This window comes from Ceratocystis lukuohia (assembly GCF_044167205.1).
Source record: "Ceratocystis lukuohia strain C4212 chromosome Unknown Supercontig6_pilon, whole genome shotgun sequence".
NCBI classification, from domain to species: domain Eukaryota; kingdom Fungi; phylum Ascomycota; class Sordariomycetes; order Microascales; family Ceratocystidaceae; genus Ceratocystis; species Ceratocystis lukuohia.
This window is the reverse complement of record NW_027263525.1, coordinates 1,548,679-1,564,606: the sequence shown is the minus strand read 5'-3', so window position 1 is coordinate 1,564,606 and position 15,928 is coordinate 1,548,679. Positions and strand designations below refer to the sequence as shown.

The 15,928-nt window shown below is 47.2% G+C and overlaps 4 protein-coding genes across 4 annotated transcripts; 2 read left to right on the top strand and 2 right to left on the bottom strand.

Annotated features, from left to right (window-relative positions):
- Positions 1-1,797: 1,797 nt before the first annotated feature.
- HOO65_060360 (Ribosomal protein L37ae) lies at positions 1,798-4,528 on the top strand (the record flags this gene model as incomplete). The annotated part of the gene is made up of 2 exons (XM_071003679.1): positions 1,798-2,317; positions 2,610-4,528. The coding sequence occupies 2 exons, from the start codon at positions 1,798-1,800 to the stop codon at positions 4,526-4,528; spliced, it is 2,439 nt and encodes an 812-aa protein (XP_070857710.1).
- Positions 4,529-5,755: 1,227 nt separating this feature from the next.
- On the top strand, positions 5,756-6,929 carry HOO65_060359 (mitochondrial 54S ribosomal protein mL46; the record flags this gene model as incomplete). Its single annotated transcript, XM_071003949.1, has 3 exons — positions 5,756-5,885; positions 5,934-6,598; positions 6,672-6,929. The coding sequence occupies 3 exons, from the start codon at positions 5,756-5,758 to the stop codon at positions 6,927-6,929; spliced, it is 1,053 nt and encodes a 350-aa protein (XP_070857709.1).
- A 319-nt stretch (positions 6,930-7,248) lies between these two features.
- HOO65_060358 (Poly(A)-specific ribonuclease PARN-like domain-containing protein 1) lies at positions 7,249-9,008 on the bottom strand (the record flags this gene model as incomplete). Its single annotated transcript, XM_071003812.1, has 7 exons — positions 7,249-7,373; positions 7,443-7,925; positions 7,987-8,038; positions 8,128-8,256; positions 8,314-8,709; positions 8,788-8,851; positions 8,908-9,008. 7 exons carry the CDS (start codon positions 9,006-9,008, stop codon positions 7,249-7,251), a joined length of 1,350 nt encoding a protein of 449 aa, XP_070857708.1.
- A 441-nt stretch (positions 9,009-9,449) lies between these two features.
- HOO65_060357 (Chromosome segregation protein sudA) lies at positions 9,450-13,283 on the bottom strand (the record flags this gene model as incomplete). The annotated part of the gene is made up of 4 exons (XM_071003628.1): positions 9,450-9,754; positions 9,810-10,248; positions 10,313-13,142; positions 13,246-13,283. The coding sequence occupies 4 exons, from the start codon at positions 13,281-13,283 to the stop codon at positions 9,450-9,452; spliced, it is 3,612 nt and encodes a 1,203-aa protein (XP_070857707.1).
- Positions 13,284-15,928: the final 2,645 nt, after the last annotated feature.

Below are 15,928 nucleotides of genomic sequence, written 5' to 3'. Positions count from 1 at the left end.
TCCAGCCATCTGAGGGTTAACTTTTCCTTTTGACAGAGAAGAAATAGGTGCTAGAGTAGGAAGTAATTTGGACAACAGAAAAACGCAGATGGCCTTGTGGATACATGCATATCTGCCAAGGCATATTTGGAGGCCCTAGAAAACAAGGGATAGTTGACCTATTAGTAGTAGAACAAAGGAGAGAAAATTGAGCAAGATATTTGGATAGCCAGGCCAGGGCTGGATCAGGTCAGGGTGGAAGAAGGGAACCCAGGTCAGGCCGGGGTGGAAACAAGTTGTCAATGACAGTATCAAACAAATATCAGGACTTTTTGATAAAGTGCAGGTAGCCCTTTGACATCAAGTATGAAATCCAGGTGCGATTCAGGCAGCGGAAGTGGTAGGATAGGCTGAAGCCTGGGGGGGGGGGGGGGATGATTTGGAGAAGCTTCTGCTCAGACCAGCACAGCAATAACTCCGCAGCCAGAAACAAAAAATTAGACTCGATGGGAGACAGAAAAGGGATGGAGTGCTAGGATGGGACAGAAATTGAATTGAGGCTAGAAGCTGATAGTTGGTGGGCAATGTATGGAATGGGCAGGTGATTGGTAACTAACTAGTGACTACGTAGCAACAGAATCAAGTACTTGTACATACAATGTTTTCGTAATGTCCCCCATAGTGTGTATGGTAGCTATAATGTACTTTGTATGACTTGATTGATAGAGAGAGTATAATGACTCCAACTGAAGGTAATTTGCTTATGTTATAATATGTATGTCCTTGCGCAAGTAGACGGCAGCGTTGTGAATTTCGCAAGCAGCTGCCTGCCCCAAGCCAAAACCTCCGAGGTTGATAAGGGAAACTGCTCTAATTTTAGGATTACTTTCACACAACTTGGCCAGGCCAAGCAGAGCGATCTTTTATCCATATTCGCATCAACCCCTGCTTTTTTCTCTCATCTTTCTCTAGCCCTGCTTTAACCCTCTCTTCACATTTATTGCTTGGACTTGTAGACCTGGCTTGTACGCCATGTTCTCTACATGCCGTTTTTTATTATGTTATCCTAGAACCAACCTTTTACTGCTACCTAATAGTATACACTTGTTCCTTGCACTTTCCTCCGTGTAGTTGAAACGGGGCTCTATCCTATTCTAACAATGTCGTAGCGTCTTGAGCGTCTTTCTTCACTCCGGCTAGCTTTTGCTTTTCTACTATTTAAAATAAAGCTTATTGCTGGCTCGCCCCGTGACTCGTGACTTCATTTAGTTGGCCGTGACCTTTTTATCCTCTATTTTATCCACGCTTTTGTCGTCACACCCTCCTCCATAATAATGAAGGAGGCCCCACTAATTTCGATTCGCCCAACCCACTAAATCAGGGCCAAAAATGCAAGAAGTGGTAAGAAAGCTGGAGTGGCACCTTGATATGACAGCTGCCACCACTTGGTCATCTCTTGGTTTCGCTCCTTTCTCAAATACCGATAGCTGCCTTGTCTCTTTCTTGCTCTTTAACTCGTCTTTTACTCAGCTCCCAGCTAGAAGCCCCCAAAAGAAGCCAATAGTCAAAAGGTGATCCAACTGGAAAAAAACACACGCTGCACAAAACCCGTCTTCGTCCCCCGTTTCTGAACTTCTCTCTTAATCCTCACTTTCGACCTCTTCTGCTCTCTGTTCCCATCATCATTCTCACCACCACCCCTACTCATCCTCAGCCTATAACTAGCACCTCTAGATTCTACGGCTCTTTGTCCTCCTAACGCCGCTCTTTTTATCTTCTCAACTTCTCATTTCACCTAGCTGGCCCTTCTGCAAAAACATGGAAACAGCAGTGGAGGAGGAAAGCTGCGCTATATGCCTAGAGGCCCTAACAGTGGCTCCCGCGTGCTCTACAGTGATCAAGGATAGCGCCGACACTATCAGCAATCCCCTTGTTGCAGCAGCAACAGCACACTCGACCTCCATTACAGGGCCTAGCAGCACTAACAGCACTGCCACTACAGAAGCTATTACGGAGGTCGCCCTCCCCGTAGCAACACTAGCCACATCGCCATCATCTACATCTACAGCAGTAACAGCGCCAACATTGTCAGTCGCCTCATCTTCAACTTCCATCTCCGTCTCTCCATCGGTGGACGCCACTACTCCTGGCGACCCTCCCAGTTCTTTTCATTTCTTGGACCTTGCTGCCACCAAAAACCTATACATTGCAAACCTGGATTCATGCGAACATGTTTTCCACCACTCTTGCATCATGCCATGGACCAACATCGCCAATTCGTGTCCAATGTGTCGAGTTGAATTTCACAAGATTCATGTTTCAACACCACCGCCTAATCGTAAGTCTCTTTTTGTTCCCTTGCCGCTAATGACCCACTAAGCAGGACAGGGCCCTGTGCTTGTAGATTAAGTAGTGGCAGTGAGCACTGTAGCGCTGTATTTTGTCTTTGGTTTACGGAGCCCTATCGCCCTGTAAAGCTACCTGTATCCCCTGTACCGTAGCCCTGTCCCCCCTCCCGTTCCACAGCGTTTCCAACACAAACTTCTCTACCTGCACAACTTTCTCGCTCTCAAATGCCCACCTCTACATTTCCGCTATTCCTTTGCTTCTCACTAACATTTATTAATTAGAAAAACTGATCAAAACCTACCGCGTGGAGGACAAGAAGCAACCAGTTCAGGCTAACGACTTGGACTCTTCCATTTCTGTCGAGCTAGAAGACTCTCATCCCTGTCCCATCTGTCTTTCAGCTGAGGATGAGGGCGTCTTGCTTTTATGCGATGGTCCTAATTGCCGTGCTGCCTACCATACCTATTGCATAGGTTTGGAAGATGTGCCTTCTGGCGACTGGCTCTGCATGGAATGCGCCCATCTCCACTCACAAGGTCTCATCGCCTCCCCATCTGATATCGACAATGGAGCCGCTATTGAGGGCTCCCGTCCGCCCCCTAGACGACGTGCTATGCGCACACGTTTAGGCCTACGCAACATAACCCACGTGATCCGAAACATTCAACCAGAGTCCAACATGCCTTGGGCCCGCCTGGTCAATCATGTCTACGAGTCCACCAACATTGACCTTAATACAGGTGATGACAGCAGCGATATTGATATTTTGCGTGAGCGACGATCGGCTATTCGCCGGCGCATTGAATCTGAACGTATTAGAGAGCGCTCTCACACCTCAAGAGTTGCTCTTCGTGGCCCAGTTCGTCCGCCTTTGCCTGTAGCCACCCGCGTGGCTACCCCACCCCCCGTTACTGCACCCGAGCCCTTGAGCCAAGAAGTTGCCGATGCATGGGGAGCGCTTGACGAAGCTCTTAGTACCAGCAGTTCTGGCAGATCTTCTTTCAACAACCTACGCCCCGCCCAAAACTCGACGATTAAATCTACTGCATTGCGCCGTAGAAAACGCACTGTCCCTGATACCAACACCACATCCCCCAACACAGCTGAGCCTCCAGTTGAGCGCAAGCAGAAGCGCCCCTGCACACGGCCACCTCCCAAGGTTGCTGAGTCTACATTAGGCTCCGGTGCTGCTTCTAGTTCATCCTCTGCTTCAAATACCGTAACTGCTCCAACTTCTAGTGCTGGATCTCCTGCTGAAGAGCGTCCATCATTCGTGTCAAGTCTGCTTAAAGAAGTTGGTCTTGAACATAGTACTGACGACGAAAAGGTCGGTCATTATCTGCGCCGTGGAACTTGTGAGATGGCAATTTCCCCTGTTGGTTCTCCTGACCGATCTCGGGGCAGCAGCCCCATGTCGGGCTGTCAGAGTCCTCCCTTTCTCGTCAACAAATCAGGGTCGCCTGGTTTGACCTCGCACATTGAGCCAGATTATAGCTCGGTGACTCAGGTATTTTCCGATACGCGTCGAACTCGAGATGGAGAGACTAAAGACCGACGAATTCGCGACCCGGAAAAGAGGGAAAAAGAAAAAGAAGGTGGGCGTCGTGGGCCTGTTGCACCTCCGTTGCATGCTAGAAGTAGAGTTCCTGCATGGCTCCAAGATGCGCCCAAAGAGGCACAGCTTGTGAGCGAGCCCGTGTGGGTTAGTAGAGCGGCTTCTTCATCTTCCCCCCCTCCGTCTAACATGGCTAGCACCGGCTCTAGTAGCCAGGGCGCTCCCTCTACTTCTTCCTCATCTTCATCCTCGTCCACGGGACCCTTTGGTTGGCGGGAAAGTGAAGTGGCCGCTTCTAAGCGCAAAATATTTGAGGCCATGACGGCGCTCGCCTTCCCACCTCACATCTACAACCGCGACCCCGATGAAATCACGTCTGCCATCCAGCATAGCTTACGCCAGCACATGACGGTAGCCAGCACCCTGACTAGCGGCCAGTTTGGTCAGATTGGGGCTCAGGCTCTTGCCACCGTGCGTCAGCAACTTCGCAGCGTTGACCCAGACGAAGCAGGCTTTGCTGATAAGCTTGTGCACCTCGCTACGGTCGAGGTTCAGCGCCGGATTGACGAAGCCACGATTGGGACGAGTTCGAAAAATGCAGCTGCCGCTAGCGTTGGGGGTGGTGCAGGCTCAAGCGAAGCGTAAGAATTTTCGGTGTTATTTCTCTTGTGTGTATTTGTACATGTTTCTGCTCAAGCGTCATATTGTCCTTTGTCTTTAGACCTTTGTTTCTGTTTTGTTCTCCCATGTTTCTTGGTTGGGCTGTCCTTGTTTTATTCGTGGTTTCTTTTCTTTCTTACCCAGGGCGCGATGTTGCTATGCCGCAGCCCCAGCTAGTGTTTCTTCTTTTTTGTCTTGTTTTATCAAACGCGCTTGTTTCTTCTTTGGTTCATCTACTGCTCAGGCTGGTGATATTTTGGTTCTTATTTTTTTCGGTGTGCAGCGGAAATTAATGTTGTTTCTTGTGTTTGGTGCAGATGCATTTTTTCGTCACAAAATCTCGTAATGTTAGGGTTATGAGTACAGAACGTAATGAAAAGACCTTTCTCGTGAGCTACATTTTGCAATCATACGTCAACATCAAAATTTACGGAGATGAGGCGAGGCCATGGTCACAAGAAAATTGGTTAGGTACAAGAATAATGTGAGCAGAAACTATCCAGCAGAACCCAGTAGGTTGGTATAGCAAAACAATGTTTGCACGAGTACCGCTAGCGAAAAAAGACTGCAACTATTAATCTTGGCACTCATAAACGGTCAAAACACTTTGGGGGTATTAAAATAGAAAGTAGTTTCGATGATAAGGAGTGCCGGTAAATAGAAGATGAAGAAGAAAAAAAAGAAAAAGAAAGGAAGAAGAAAAATTGGGATGCATCTCTGCGGTTTTGATGTCGCTGGTGGGTCCAGGAAATTGACGCCTGAGGCGCTAACATTTCTTAAGTAACCCTTGAGACAACCCTTGAAATAATGCTTGTTCTTGATGTTTATAGCACTTGCACCTTGGTCTTTGATGAGAGACATGACATGCCTTTCTTATCATACTTAGACATTGCTGTTTAGTATACTATAGTTTGATCATAAATGTTTGCTTGAGAAACTTGTACGTTGTTTATTTTCATCAGATTTAGCCTAGCCTACGTTCTCATAATACAAAGTGTATTCATACTTATGGCCATGCTGACTAACAAGGCTAAGTCAATATCGCGAAAAAAGTTCAACCTCAAGCCAGCAGTCCAGGCCGGCCTAGCTATTAGTGGGCTGAAGGGATTCGCAACCCATATCTTGCCCGTCTAGCTATCTGCCGTGTGTGAGAGGGATTCGGGTTGATCTACGGAGCCCAATACACCACTTTTCTTGCAGATTCTTGCCATCATGGCGTGCAACAGATCACTGGCCATATCGGCCACGCTACGAAGTATGTCTGCCCGTCAACCACCCATTGGCTCTCTATCAGACGAATACCACATTGCCCATCCCTACATGAATCGAATTAGCTATAGCCGTAACTGCTGCTAGACGTGCTCATTGACTAATGCTATATTTCAACTAGGGACCCAGTGTCTTCCTCAGATGCCCCGTGGCATCTCCATCCGTACATATGCCGCTACTACTACGGCCACGACTATAGCTGACTCCACACCGCTACCCAGCACCACGGTCCCGACAGCTACACCTTCGCATGCGATAAAAGCAGGAATTATCCTGACTCGTGCCCCGCTGCTGACAGCTGAGCCGACAGCGTTTGAGAGTGCATTCTGGTTCTATCAGAAGCGGCTCAACGAGCGCTTGTCTTTGCCTTTCAGCCAGCGCTTCTACTTTAAACCTGATACACCGGCACAACTGGACTGGGCCATCAAACTGCGCGAGCGTGACGGCTTGGTGGCCCGTGAGGTTGGAAAGTACAATGGCAAGAGTGCCAATTCCTGGAACGACGAATTGCTAGTCGGTGATACTCTGAGTGCCCCCGAAACACTGACTCGGACTCTGCTCAAAGATGCCGAGCTTCGCGTGTCAGAGGATGCTGAGGAGATCCCTGAGGAGGATAGACAGCCGGTTGAGAGCCCTCAGCCAAGATTGTCCGAGGCCGATCATAAGGGCGATGTGCGCAGATTGGATCGCAAAATGGACCGAACACTTTACTTGACAGTCCAGCAAAAGGATGGCACTTGGGAATTCCCAGCTGTCGAGTTGGAGAAGGAGGAGAACCTCCATCTGGTATGTCTACTACATTTCTTTTCCGCTTGATTACCTTTCCCTATAGGGACCATATACTAATATATACGGACAGGCTGCTAAGAGAGCAATGGACACTTCTGCCGGTCTCAACATGAATACCTGGATTGTTGGTCGTGTGCCTGTCGCCCACGTTGTCCAGCCCACCACCAAGACCTTTTTTCTCAAGGGCCGCATCATGGCCGGCCAGGCCAACTTGACAGGCAACCCGCTAGGTCTCAAGGATTTCAAGTGGTTGACCCGCGAAGAGCTGGAGACTACCCTTGCGCCTGAGTACTTCAAGGGTGTGCGGAATATGATGGCGGACCGGTAAGCGTTTGTTATTAGGGAATTGGAAGAGGCAGCATGAGCTAATATCCTTGCTATTGGCTCTTTGGTTTTGCGAAACTCGAACCTGTGAAACGGGCTTGTAGGAGTAGAAGAGGGGATTGGGGGAAATAACAGGGCCTTAGTTGTCTACTGAGGAGACGGGAAGAGCCCAGTGTACACTGTACTATATGTCTAGACTTGTAACAATGTAAAAGTATTAACTGACTCATTGCTCCTCATATGTGAATGTATTAGTTGTATGCGCAATATCTGTAGTGCTATGACAGATTCTAATCGGCCTCCCTCCACCAAGATTGGTCTTCTTAGGCGTCATTCCTCAACCCAAGCCTGTTTCGAAACTCCTTCAAGTTGTCGCCATTCCAATCGCCAAGTCTCTGGCCTGTGTGTTCCCTGATAATGGAGATAGCGACACAGGCTGTGATGTAACCTGTAAATTTCCGTTAGCCTAAAGCTTTCATTTCTGAAAAATAAAGGAAGGACTCAATCCTAGTCTTACTGTCATAGGCGGCGTCGTGTGCAACGCCACATTGAAATGCATCGTAGGGAATCTCAACTTTGATCTCAGGAACCGTATTTGATATCCGGCGCCATATGCTTGTTAGGCTGTAATTCGTGAGTGTCGAGTCTATTGTGCTAGTCATAACCTTGGTATCCAAGATCCTCGGGAACATTGAATGGATCGATGTTTGGAACTCATCGTAGCACTTGGGCAAATCCCGGACGAAGCATTGATGCAAGAATGCCAAGTCCCAGAGAATGTTGTGGCCAACAAGGTATGGGAATTCAGGATTTGTTTGAGGAAGTGTAGAGTATTCATCGCAAAGATCCTGTAAAGTCGACGTTGCCTCCGACATGGCGGCCATATCCTCATCACATACATGAACATTATGAGAAGCGTGGCGATGGCCATACCAATGGCAGTCAAGATATGTCCCTAGGTTGGGGTTGCCGGCTAGTGCTTCTATGATTAAGCGAAGCCCTACCCATATATAAGGTTAGTCTAATAGCTTCTTAGCAGAATTGCATCGTATAGCGCTCACCAATACAGTGCTGAACGTCTTGACGCATTGCTTGTGCTTGTTTTTTAAGTGTCTATCTGAAGGTGAGTAAAAGAAACACCACCAGACACTTTGCTAGAAGCTCACCTCATCTAAACCTCCTCTTTTGTGATGTCTAATTACTAAGCAGTTGTTCTTGCAATCTCGAATAATAGTAACGGCTAGATTTTCAGGAATGATGCTGATGGCCATGTCTCGGTGGCGATTCGTGATTTGATAACATTCCTCGGGATAGCAAAGAAGAGTTTTGGCCTAAATGTGTCTTACATGTTAGAAATCATGCCGTAATGCACTTAGGCTATCACATACCATTCCGTTTATAATCCATTCAGAAATACGCTTTTTCTGTTTTTCGTACCATGGCTTCTCGGCCTGCTCAATAACGATATTGGCGAACTGTCCTGGAAGTTTAACGCCTAATTTTCTTTGAACGTTGCGTTCAATTAGATCATTGCTCTGCAATCTGTCTTGCTCCTGGCGGCTAAGATAAGGCACACCAGTCTTGAGAGCCTGGTGAAAGTTGAACCCAGTATTCATTAACATCTCCATTGACGAGGCAGAAAATATCAGTCTTCTCTCCAAGTCACGAGTGCGTGCCTGTCGTGTGCTAGCATTGTCGAGAAACGATAGGAATGGGGTAACCATAAAAGAATAAGACTGCGTCTTATAGTCACTGCCATCGACTTGGACGCATGTCAAACCAAGCTGCACAGGAAAGTACGTTTGTGCCATGTCGCGGATATGTTCCTATTCTTCCTGCGGGGTCCGACTATCCAAACGGACCTTCTGTGTTGTTATAGTCGACTTTATGCCGGAGAACTCCAAGTCGATGCTGCAAAATAGGGAGCTTTTAATGTGAGTTAGAATCTGCGGCAGCAGCTTAGGAAAGTTAGCAGCGTTGACCTCCATGGCTGAGAACTGACACCGAGAACGGCGGTGGCGATGTGACGGCGATAAGGACAAGACAGAGGTAAAGAGAGGTTATGTTCAGGGTCGAAGTTCATGGCGATTATTCAGCCATGTCTTGTTTAGAAGGTAATCAAAGGGAAAGGTATAAAATAGAGCCCAGAGACCCAGAGACCAAAGGTTTTGCCGCCGGCGGAAGTGTGCGTCATATCAAAGTTTTACCCTGACTCAGTGGGAAGGTGCAAACAAATAGGGTGTTGAATATAAAATATAGTAGTTGCCTATTCAATGTGGTTTCCTAAATTGATGCCACACCCACCTTCACAAAACATAAACCAAACATAAAGAGCGTTATGCATGAACAAGAAAGACCCGAATATACAACAACCAGTAGTACATTCAGTGAATAAAAGAGATTGGTAAATAAACACGCATAAAAAAACCCCTTAGACTCCATTCTCCCAGTCCATCATATCGCATCACCCTTTCGTCGACTTTTGAATCCGTTATCCTAACAAGGCTGTAGAAACACCAATCGCCTAAGACTTTTGACCCTCCACAAAGCTCAACGCCTCCTCTGTGGTCACGCAGTCAATGCTACTTGTCTTGTTGCGGAAGAGCACACCATACGCCTTGTCAGCAGTATGCACAATTTCCGGGCGAAAAGTTGTGCAAATGAACTGCGTTCCAGCGTCTGTTGAAATACTTTGAAGTAGAGCCGCCACTGCAGTACGGTACTGGGCGTCAAGGTTAGCATCAACCTCGTCAAAGATGACCATAGGCGAACTCTCAGTTTGTTGCAATGCAAAAATGAGGCAAAGGGCGCATAAACCTAGAAGATAGACTGTTAATAGCCGAAATATATCTAAGATGTAGGGGGTAAAGAAAAGGAAGCTCACTCTTTTGTCCACCGCTGAGCTGCTGGATACGCTGTTGTTCGTCAAATTGCTTCGAGTTGAATGACACACTGATGCCTACACCCGTGTAGTTTTCCACCATGCCGCGATTTTCTACATCAGACTCTTCTGCATCCTCTTTACGACGGTCAGCCCGGCGTTGAATGACTAACCGGCCATGCCCAGCCGGCACCAGCTTCTCAAATATGGTGGCGAACTCTTTTGACACTTGCTTGAAAGTACGTTCAATCGCCTCGTCTTTACGCTGGTCAAGATGGGCAACAAGCTCTTCAATCGACGCTTGCGATGCTTCAAGTTCCTTGCGGCGCTTCATGAGCTGGTCTTGCTGCTGGGTGAAAGAATTGTACTGCTCAAAGGCCTTCTTGTTGACATGCTTGTATTTTTTCAGAGCCTCATTGACTCGTTTCAAGCGAGAGGTAATCTAATGCACATTTATTAGTATCATCATCTAGAAAATCACTGATTCCAGGAAAATCGAGACTTACCGTCTTTGTCTCCATCGACTCGTATTTCTCAAAGGCCTCCTCGGGAAGCACTCCAAGATCACGAATGTTCTTCGCACAGTCTGAAAGCTGCTGTGTCAACATAGCCTTGCGATGCAAGCTCTTGTCAATCTTCTTTTGGTGTCTCTCCAGTTGCGCTGCAATGTCATGTTGAGAACGCTCCTGCTCGGCCTTTTGGTGTTCAATCTCCTTGACCTTGGTTTGCAAGTCATCTAGTTGCCTGAGTGTGGATTGCAGCGTTTTCTCCGTAGTAGCTGACTGTTTCTGTAGCTTTTTGAGCTCGCGTTGAGCCTCTTCTACAGAGCCAGCGCCACCAGCAGTTGCAGAGGCACTTTCAAACACCATCGAGGTGAGCTGGTCTAAACTAGGCTGGAGCTTATGGCGAAGATCAATCTCCAATGCTTGCTTGCGGGTCTCAAGTTCGCGACGTCTCATGCTCGTTTCATTCCATTCTTTTTGTAGCTGCACAACATCTTCCTCGAGCTTCTGTAATTGTCTTTCTTCCTCGTTAGTTAAAGCCTTTTTAAAATCAGATGCAAGCTCAGCTTGATGGGCATCGAGATTGCCTATAAACTCCTGAAGATTGCGCTCCATCCTGTCACGGCGCTTGATAGCTTCATCCAGTTGGTTACGTTGCATCTCCAGCTGATTGACATGAGATGCCAAATTGTTTCGCAGTGGCTCCAGTCCGCGGTCCATTTGGCCAAGATTCTGCTCAGCTTTGCGCAGGTCACCCATCGCCTGGGAGATCTCCTGGTCAAGCTGCTCCATCTGCCGATGTGTATCTTCAGACTGTGCGAGTAGACGATCGTATTCGTCACGCCATTTGCCAACTGCTTTGACAGTCTCTAGGCGTGATTTCCGAGGATCAACATAACCACCAGTCATAGCACCTCGCTTACTAGTTGTGTCACCATCCATTGTTATTCCATCTACGTGGTGACTACGAGCGTATTGGCCGGCAATATTCAAGTTAGGGCAGAGTATGGTGCGGCCAAAGACTTGCTGGAAAGCCTTGTCATACTTGGCGTCGTACTTGATTTTGCTAATGATGGGGATTGCATCGGCGGTTCTCGGCATATCAATTCGTCTTGGCTTCAGGCGGTCAAGGGGCATAAACGTCACACGACCACCCTTTTGGCTTTGGAGAATTTCCATGAGCTGCGAAGCAGTGTCTGAAGTGTCGACAACGTAGTGGAAAAGACTAGCACCTGCAACCTGCTCAACAGGAAGCCTGTAGGCATCAGGAACCTCAAGGAGTTCGGACAGAGTACCATAAGCTCCTGGAATGTCTCTCTCCAGCTTCAAACGGCGGATTGTTGCCAAACCACGAGCGGTAGCGCCATCCATTGATTGAGACAGTTCCCTTTCTGCATTTTCCCGCTCGTTGCGGGCGTCTGCCAGAATTGACTCTAACTTGTCGTCCTCTCGACGTACCTGACGTCTAGTATCTTCAAGTTTGTCGACTACGTCTCGTGCCTGTGCAAGCTGCTCATATCTGGCATTACGCTCGTCGCCCCATCCATTTAGTGACTTTCGCAGATCATCGACTTGGTTCTCAAGCTCAGAAATGGTCTGTGTAATACGCGCAACTTCTTCGTCGGCTTCTGTGCGGTGAGCTTTTTGACTGTTAATGTTCAAGCTGAGGTCCTGGATTTCCTTGTTAAGCCAACCGTCACGCTCAGCCTTGTTGCGAAACTGAGAGCTGCGCGACTGTTTTGTCAACAAGCGTGATCGAGCGATGTCTGCTGCATCAAGATTTTGTCGCGTTTTTTCTTCGGCTTCTCTTCGACGGGTGTATTCGGGGATGATATTATTCAATTCCTTTTCTTTGGTAGCGATCTCTTGACTAATGGCCGCTAACTGAGCCGCTTGTTGGTTTCGAGCTGCTTGCTCTATAGACTGGCTGTCAATTAGGGTCTTGGTGGAAAGTTCAGCCTTGGCTAGCGCTTTTGAAGTGTCGCGACGATCTTCCTCGAGCTGGCGCTTATCAATTTTTAGAAGGTCGATTTCACGGTTAAGGCGGTGGATTTCAGTTTCCATTTGCGCTATGGCTTTTTCGCCCTGAATAAAAGCCTGCCGAGACTCATCGGTAACATCTTTGCCTTGGTCTCGAATGCGCTCGATCTGGTCTAAGGACTCTTGTAGTTCTACCTGCTCACTGTGAAAAAAGGCGTATTCCAGACACCGACGTTCACGATCTTTGTCCTGGAAGCCACGAAGTTCTTCTTTTTCTTCTTCTAGCTCCTTCAAGCGTTCGTCAATGTACTTGAGTAGTTCGTCAATTTTCTCGCGCTTGTTATTGGTATCGTGCATAATCTTCAGTGATTCAGTGCGACGGGCCTCGTATACCTGGGTTCCGGCAACCTCTTTGAGCAAGTTGAGACGGTCTGACTCTTTCATGTTCGTTAGGGCTGTGACTCGACCCTGTGGCACAATGTAGTAGGGATTAGATCGGGAAAACCCAGCGGCCTCAAGCAGGTTGACGACATCTGACTTGGTGACGACCTTGCGATCAACAGAATACTCGTCCTTCTTGAGGCCGATAGTGCGGCGCAGCACCACTTCGGGATGGCCAGTAGGGAAACGGTCATCAGAGTTGTCGAAGATGATTTCGACATAGGCAGACATGACAGCAGCTCCAGAGCCTTCGTGAAGGAGAGCCTGGCGCTCTTCACGGCTCATTTGTGTATAAGCATCGCTGAGAACAAAGCGAATTGCAGCAAAGAAATTACTTTTGCCAGCACCATTGCGGCCAACAATGACATTTGTTCCTGGAGAAAAGGGCTCTATGACAATTTGTTCTTTGTAGCTACACGCGCCGAGGTGACCTCAGTTAGTCATTCCATTCATTACCGAAGTTTTTAGTTTTGCGACAAGCAGGATAGCGAGAGCCCTGACGCCTAAAAACACACCTTTTGAAGCCCTGGATGATGATTTGTTTAATGTACATAGTGAGCTACTGTGTATACAGAGCCGTCTCAGGTCATGAGTCGGATGAAGTCGGTGTCGTAATGTTTACGTATGTAACTATGCAATTGGCAAAAGTAGCCAAACGCGGTCAGGGACGTTACAGGAGTAAGCTTTGTTAGACTTAGTTCGGAAAAGTTGGCGTCTAAAGAAAGATAGCAATCGGAAACTTGAAGTGATGTAGCTTTGCAGTATGTTAAATCAGGTAGGGTGTTGCTTTAAGGCTTGTATAACCTGTGATGCGGTAGGAGAGAAAATAAATGAGGGGATCTTGGCTGGACGTTGTGACAAGCTTGCGACCTTCAGCCTTTCTGCTCCTTCCAAGAACGCAGACGACTGCAAGCGCGTCAAAGTGCGGGTTGTATAGCAGGAACGCGTCTGCCCTGCCACGACAGCTTAAGAATAAAGATTCTGCACAAATTTGCACAAATCAAAATTTTGCATAAATTCGTGTTTGTTTCATAATTGTTCATAAAACTGGATTTATCAGCCGAAAGGGGTGGTGGCGCAGTTGGGAGCGCGTTAGACTGAAGCTACAAACTTCGGCCCTCTCGTATCAGAGTCATCTAAAGGTCACCGGTTCAATCCCGGTTCACCCCAATACTTATATTTTTGATGCCTTTGCCGGCTACAGGAGCTATTGACTTTTTTTTTTTGTCTGGTAGGTCTGCAATAACTCATGTGGTGTGCAAATTCACAGAGTTTAACTTCCTACCCAGTGAGCCCTCACACAAAAAAAAAGAAGAAAAAAGACAAGAGGGGAAGGATATGTCGAAGGGCCTTTGTCCTGACGCCAAGGGTCTACTTAAAATGCGGCAACCACTTCGCCGAACAGAGGACAAAACCGACGTATTCTGCCAGGGCCAACACCCGAGGCCGATAGCCGTTAGCTCTTAGACTATACTACTATATAGGCAGGGCGCCACAAGTCAAAATACCGGGTAACCAGTCCTGGAAACACAACCACCAGGAAAGCCCTTGGGCAACGTCTAGCGGAGAAGACGCACACACCGGCAACTGCTTGTCGGAGGACGACATCTTCTTACCCCTTTTCCGTCCAGAACATGCTGTCATATTGATGTGGAAAGCCAGTAAGTAGACGTTAAATAATACAAACAAACAACAAACAAACAAACCCAATGAGCCCTTGTGCCAGATGTTGGAAAGATACACTAATCTCGCCGTCATATTTCTGTAGAAAACCAGTAGGTAGATGTTAAATAATACAAACAACCAAATTCACAGTCAAAAATGCATCTTTCCGGTGTGTCCGTTCCGCTATCCCGTGTCCATGTGACTCTTGATGACGCTATCTATAAAATATGTTTGCCAGGTTGTATTAGTAAGTAACAACATCCAAATCAGTCGCAAAAAGAGGCTTTTATGTTTTTAATCCAAGCTATAACTATCAAGCAATTCGCAGCACGTGAAAGAAAATCAAGTCCAAGCTCAATTATCAAGCATTGAGGCCAAGGGTTAGCTCAGCTCAACCCAGTCAAGGCTTTTTGATTGCTGGTATTTAGAACTTATCCTCTTGGTCAAGTTTTCAATCCATGTGACAAATAAAAGTAAGGCTACTAGATGAGATGTCGTCAGCGAGTGCCTGTTTTCACATTCTTCTAGAAGGCTTTTTTGTTATCGATAACATAAGGGTACATTTAATCGAGGCAAGGCGCAAGGCAGCGTGATAGCGACAAACATGCCAGCACATCATTCGAGGTTTTCACTTATTCCTTCAGACGCTCGCCTCGCTTCATACCCCTCCATATCGGAAGCTCCTAACCTTCCGGATTTCATGTGCTCACACCCACAGCCACATAAACCCCATGGTAACTTGTGAACAACAGAGACCTACATATATTCTACGAATTGAAAGAGAGGTACGTACCAAGTCCTCAGCACGTGACGGGTTCGGACACTTATTTTCTTAACTATGAATCATAACCAGGTGTACCAACTTAACATGTAGTCACTCAATATGAATATGTCACTATTTTCCTCGGCCGATTTCCCCTCCTTCTCATCAAGTAAAACGAGGGAAATAAGAAAAAACGCGTTTAAGAACCATTAGCTGCAGGTCCATTAGTGCTCCATAGCAGGTAGCCATCTACATGGCATGAGTCTGAACCTAATTATAACATTCAAAGTCCTAAAATCATGCAGTTCAAAATCCGCCCAGCGTAAAATCAGACGACAGACAGGACGGCGGGGGCTAGGAAACAGCAGTAAGCAAATAGTGAGAGAAGAATTAGATCAGATATTCAAAACCTGTGCATGTATGTGCAGCCCAAGCTAGTGGAAACAGATAAGAAAACGAAGCCAAGGCCAGAGTCAAAGCGAGCTAATAAATGCTTGGGACAAAATGAAATCAAGATACTTGTACTCTGGTCGTGACGTGAAATCGAGAAGGGAGAAGGGCAATAATACACGGTAACGAGTAAGGTAAACTATGAGGCAAAGGCCAAAATGAAGAAAGAACGGAAGGGTAAGCGTGTGTGAGGTAACAATATGCAAGTCGAGTCGTTGCAATTAAGGAGAAAAGAGAAAAAATCCCACGGGCAAAGATCTACAGCAGGCGCAATCATAACACCAAGTGTTGAAACTGAAGCCGTCGGTTTACAGAACGTG